Source organism: Silurus aristotelis (assembly GCF_946808225.1).
Source record: "Silurus aristotelis genome assembly, chromosome: 18".
Classification (NCBI taxonomy): Eukaryota; Metazoa; Chordata; class Actinopteri; order Siluriformes; family Siluridae; genus Silurus; species Silurus aristotelis.
The window spans coordinates 11,731,556-11,736,872 of record NC_139591.1 but is presented as its reverse complement, the minus strand read 5'-3'; the positions used below and the strand labels follow the sequence as shown (position 1 = coordinate 11,736,872).

At 32.8% G+C, this 5,317-nt stretch overlaps 1 protein-coding gene across 1 annotated transcript; it reads right to left on the bottom strand.

Moving 5' to 3' along the window:
- Window positions 1-1,480: 1,480 nt before the first annotated feature.
- On the bottom strand, window positions 1,481-5,117 carry lage3 (L antigen family member 3). Its single transcript, XM_083569221.1, has 3 exons — window positions 5,047-5,117; window positions 4,019-4,147; window positions 1,481-1,835 (listed from the first exon to the last, which is right to left on the bottom strand). The coding sequence occupies exons 1-3, from the start codon at window positions 5,079-5,081 to the stop codon at window positions 1,727-1,729; spliced, it is 273 nt and encodes a 90-aa protein (XP_083425347.1). The 5' UTR covers window positions 5,082-5,117; the 3' UTR covers window positions 1,481-1,726.
- Window positions 5,118-5,317: the final 200 nt, after the last annotated feature.

Below are 5,317 nucleotides of genomic sequence, written 5' to 3'. Positions count from 1 at the left end.
GTTATAGCCATTTTTGTGAAAAAAATTTCTTGCCTACATCAAACGTTTTGGCGAGCCTTTGCGATGGTGAGTTGAAAGGTTTTTTTTTATAATTATTAACAAACACTCTCTACTGCACATTGCTACACTGGTTTAGTCCTGATGGTGCGGAAAAAAAAAATAGTTTGCAAAAGTATGTTTTAAACATCATTTTTTATGGAAAAAGCGAACTTTGTAGAGCAAATACTCTACAAAGACACAACAATTCCAAGCATCTAAAAGTTTTGAGTATACATCGATAAACCTTGTACAAGCTATGGCCAAAAATGTGTGAAATCACATTTAAATAAGTGAAATTAAGGACTTTTTTTTTTAGCCTGGATTCAACTGGATTGATACTTTGACAAACTTTCTCCAAATTGAGTTCTACCATCTGGTTTCAACTCTCTAGGCCTTACGGTTTATTCTGCACAATCAGTTTTACGGCGGAATAATAATAAAAATATCTACAATAACAATAGGGTTTCAGCATTTCATTCTGGAACCCCTAATTATTGCTGCTAAAGCTGGTTCTATAAGCTCTTAATTCATAAGGTATACATGGTTTTTCCCTTTTGACTTGATTTTGACTTGAAAAAAAAAAAAAAACAACAAAAATGCAATGTGTTGCTCATCTCAGGGTGTATTTATCTCAATTTTAGACCTGATCTTCTGAAGGACCAGATGATTTTTATTATGTCCTGATATATAAAACCCAAGAATTCAATAAGGGTGTGCTTTCATTTTTATGACTGTATACATTTGTATGGAAATCTATTGTGTACACTGCCTCGTGTTTGAATTGGTCCATGCAGTGTTTTTAGCTCTATTGAGAAAGGATATTATTCAAAATGTATAGTATAAAGTTCCCAATTTACTATAGTCTATAATTTTTTTGCTTTAAAATGTATTTAAATATTTGTACAGATGATATAAATAAATAAAAAAAATAAAAAAAAGATTGCAAATTTTCAAAAGATCAAAAGTTTGATGCATGTCAGCAGACAGCAATGATTTTTGGTTCTTCCTTAAAGGTTTATTCATAATTTCTCTATATACATGTACTGGAAGGATGTTTTTAGGAGGACAAGATTAAACCAATAGAAGAATATATTTTATTTTAGAAGAGTATTTTATTTTAAAGAATTTATATGAAGTATGAATATGAAGAGGTCCCCTGGTGGTCTAGTGGTTAAGATGCAGCGCTCCCACCGCTGCGACCCGGGTTCGATTCCCGGTCAGGGAACCATCCCCAGCCACTCTTAGTGCCGGTCCCAAGCCCGGATAAATTGGGGAGGGTTGCGTTAGGAAGGGCATCCAGCGTAAAACATGTGCCAAATCAAACGTGCGGAGGATCCGCTGTGGCGACCCCTAACGGGAGAAGCCGAAAAGAAAGTTTATATGAAGTATGAATATGAGAAAATGTCTTTCCAAACATTCCATAGATAAGGTCTGAAAAATATTCTGAGCCAGTCATTTCAATTTTTTTTAACATTTTACAGAATACTAGATTACATTCTGTAAAATACTCAACCAACCCCAGGTTTTATTTCGGCACAACAAGTTCTTCTGCACACTTTTAACACTGGTCCAGGTAGTGAAGAATTTTATTTCACATAATTTTTTTCAAAATGAGTCTACGATTTGTGTAAATTTAAATGAATTTAAACTAGTAAACATGCTCCATTAGTTTCACTGAAGATTAGTTTCACTTTGGTTGTCCAAATGCGTCCATAGTTTCCATTACAAGTGACAAGTGATCTAAAAAAGATCCAACAGACACACGAAGACTGCGAGCCTCAACAGCATTCCATTTTCTGAAAATACATTAAGACGCATTAGATCAAACATATTTACCCAAAAAAACAAAACTAAGAAGTCACACTAAAATCACTGTAAACAGGTTAATAATTGTCCATTGCCTAATTAAAACCTGGAAGGATACAAAAGCTCATTAGGAAGCATCAAATCCAGACATACAGATACAGCACACAATTTAAAAAAAACAACAACATTCAATTATAAATATCCTTATTAGATGTAGGAGGAAAGTTCACAATTTTTTTTTTCCACGATTTGATGCTTCCTAATGAATTATTGTATCTCATTAATATAAATAATTATTTGAAGGCCCGGGTTTGATCCCCGGTCAGGGAACCAACCCCAGCCACTCAGTGCCGGTCCGAAGCCCGGATAAATGGGGAGGGTTGCGTTAGGAAGGGCATCCAGCGTAAAAAGATGTGCCAAATCAAATATGCAGATGATCCGCTGTGGCAACCCCTGATGGGAGAAGCCCAAAGAAAGTTAGTTACAGTGGAACCTCGGGTTACGAATTTAATTCGTTCCGGTACTTTATTCGTAACCTGAAAAGTTCGTATTCCGATACGAATTTCCCTATAAGAATGAACAGAAACTTCGGAAATTCGTTCTGGACAACCAAAAATATTACTTTAAAAATAAAAATAAAGCCAATATTCACTAATATTATTTACTTTTAACATGTTATATTGAAATTATACCATATAAAAACATAAAAGAGGAAAACATTATCTTTACTGGGTACTTTACCTTTAAGAAGACTTGCTGCTGGCATGATGGAGACAACATTCTTAGAAGGGGGAGGAGGGAGAGTTATTGTTTGGAAGGAGAATCTAATTATATTATATTATTTATATATTATATATTATATTATAGAATATTAATGAATATTAACGAAATAAAGACACAGTGTTAACACGAACGCTGAGACAATGCTTTTGCTAGGTACACAGGATGCAAACTGATGCGACGAGCTGCGTGGGAGGCGATACAAAAAGAACCAACTTGCCTGCGATTTTTTGGTGCGCAACGTTCGAATCCCGAAATTTTGTTCGTAACCAGGGGCAAAAATTTTTATGAACTGCGATTCGTAACCTGAATTATACGTATGCCGGGGCTTTCGTAACCCGAGGTTCAACTGTAACAAAATCAAGTTAGACATGTTTATATATTAATTTATTATAAAATTAAAAAACAGGCATTTTGTGTGTGTGGTTTTTGTGAAAGTTTAAGGTAGTTGTGAAAAGATGTTTTTGAAAGCATTCTTACTTCACCGAATTTGAAGTAAGAATGCTTTCAAAAACAAATGTTACTTTATTTTAATCAGTTAAGAAAATGGAAAGTAAATAAACAGAAGAGAAATTCATTTGGTTTACAATTACTACTTATGTACATTTTGTACACTTGCACAAAGAGGGATTTTGTAGGATTAGAGTCAGGTGTAACATTAACCAATTTTACAACGCAGATGCTAATAATGATCAATTTTATACTTGAAACACATTTATCCTCTGCTGCATTTATTAGAATTTCCAGCCTCAGAAATCACAGATTTAAAGCACCTCATATTAGAGCCCACATTAATGATTCTCAAAGTTCAATTGGCATTTATTAACATTCACTGTGCTGAAGCAGTGGAAGCGGTGGACAGTAACAATGCAAATGTAATTCGTTACTGTACTCAAGTAGCTTTTTTGCCTATGTGGACTTTTACTGAAGTATTTCTGTTTGGGGGCTATGCAACTAATTTATTGTGTGCAATATACAAAAAAATTTAATCTAACTGCCATTATTGCTATGCCTCCTCCAAATTGTCATACATAACATTTTTCACACATCATTTTGACACCCTGCTGCCCAATTGCACTTTTAGAAATTTTCTCCAAATTAAATAATTCCAGAAATCTTCATAAAATATTACTTTGATTTAACAGTAATAATAATGATACTCATAATTATTATCATCATTATGATTACTATAGTTTCAGCTGCATTTGCAGTTAAAGAAATTCTAAAAAGAATTCTTGGCACCCCAACTTCCCATAGACACAGCTTTCTGTGATTTTTAACATCAATCTCTACAACATTTAAAGTACTTTATTTAAATGATTTGTCTCAGTGAAAAAAAAAAAAAAAATAAAACTTGATTGACCTGAAATTTTTATTTTGTTTTAATACTTACACAGATAGTGCATTGGCTGAAGCACTCAGAGTTTTTATGGTGCCTCCTGCTCGTGGCTCACGATCAGGGGACAAGGACTGGAGTGCAATAGACACCTCCCTCTGTGAAGGAAAGGGAACTTCAATAGATCTGACATACTGTAAAGGAAAATTAAGTTTTAAATTTTCTTAAAATTTCTCCATGGAGCATTTTAAGTCTAAGATTAATCTTGTTTGTTCTCATATCCTCATACTTTTAAGCATTTATAATCTTCCCCTCTGTCAACCCTTTTATGTGGATTACACACAAACCTATATTCACTCAAATTGTGTTGAGTCCCCCCTCAGCCTGTATTTCTAACAATAAAACATGGATGCCTCATCATTTTCTCTGTCACAAAAATATTAAGACTGGATTCTTGCTTTTCAGCTCTCAACAACTTTCTAAGAGGGTCCAATAATATAGGTTGATATTTCAGTTTTGAATTTTAAAGAAACACTTTTGAGTTACATTTAATATAGGTTTGACTTTCTATGCACATGTGTAAAATATTGGCAAAAACATTGCAACGCTAATTTGTATCCAATGTTATCAATCTATGTGGATAAAAAAACTGATTTATTGTTTGTTTCTAAATAATTAATAAATAGAAATTGGTTGCTATGTGGCAGTAAAAGTGAACAAAGATGACACGCTCACTACAAATTTGAGCTAAACAAATTACAAATGTAACATTTAAAGAGAAAATGATATAACATTCATATATTATAATATTTTATATTATTCTTCATCACCACATACTGCCTTTTTCTAATTATCATTCATTCATTTTTTTGTTATCAATTTATTTAATTTATATCAAATTTCTTTTTAGATTTTGGCATTTGGTTTTCTGTTTCTGCATTATAGTATTCCTCAGGTAAAATTAACATAATGATAATATATTGAAAAATGTTAATATAATAAATTATTAATTACTTTTTTAAAAATCATACATAATTTTTCTAAGAAAAAAGGTAGTGTTACAAAACATAATACTCAAAGGATACAATTCGAAGCGATTGTCAGCGGTGCTGGACGCCATTTGAAATAACCCTTGCTATATTCCTCGCTCGGTTTCCTCTTCTTCTATTGTTAGTCTTACTTTTTCTTCTTCCAGTTTTATGGCCGTTCTAAAAAAAAAAAAACGTTACTGACACCTACAGGTGAGGAGTGTGAAAAGGGCTGTCTTTTTTATTTTCTATTTCTCTTTTAACACTTGTCCAGTGTTCTGGCATTTTTTTTATCCACTAAATGTCTTTCTTTCGCCCAAAATATTCT

Bases quoted from the DNA above. Each gene is read 5' to 3' on its own strand.
- lage3 (XM_083569221.1), bottom strand. From the start codon at position 5,081: ATGGCGTCCAGCACCGCTGACAATCGCTTCGAATT. The intron at 4,148-5,046 runs GTATCCTTTGAG...ACAGTATGTCAG, and splicing joins GCTGACAATCGCTTCGAATT to ATCTATTGAAGTTCCCTTTC. The intron at 1,836-4,018 runs GTAAGTATTAAA...ATGTATTTTCAG, and splicing joins TCAGCCAATGCACTATCTGT to AAAATGGAATGCTGTTGAGG.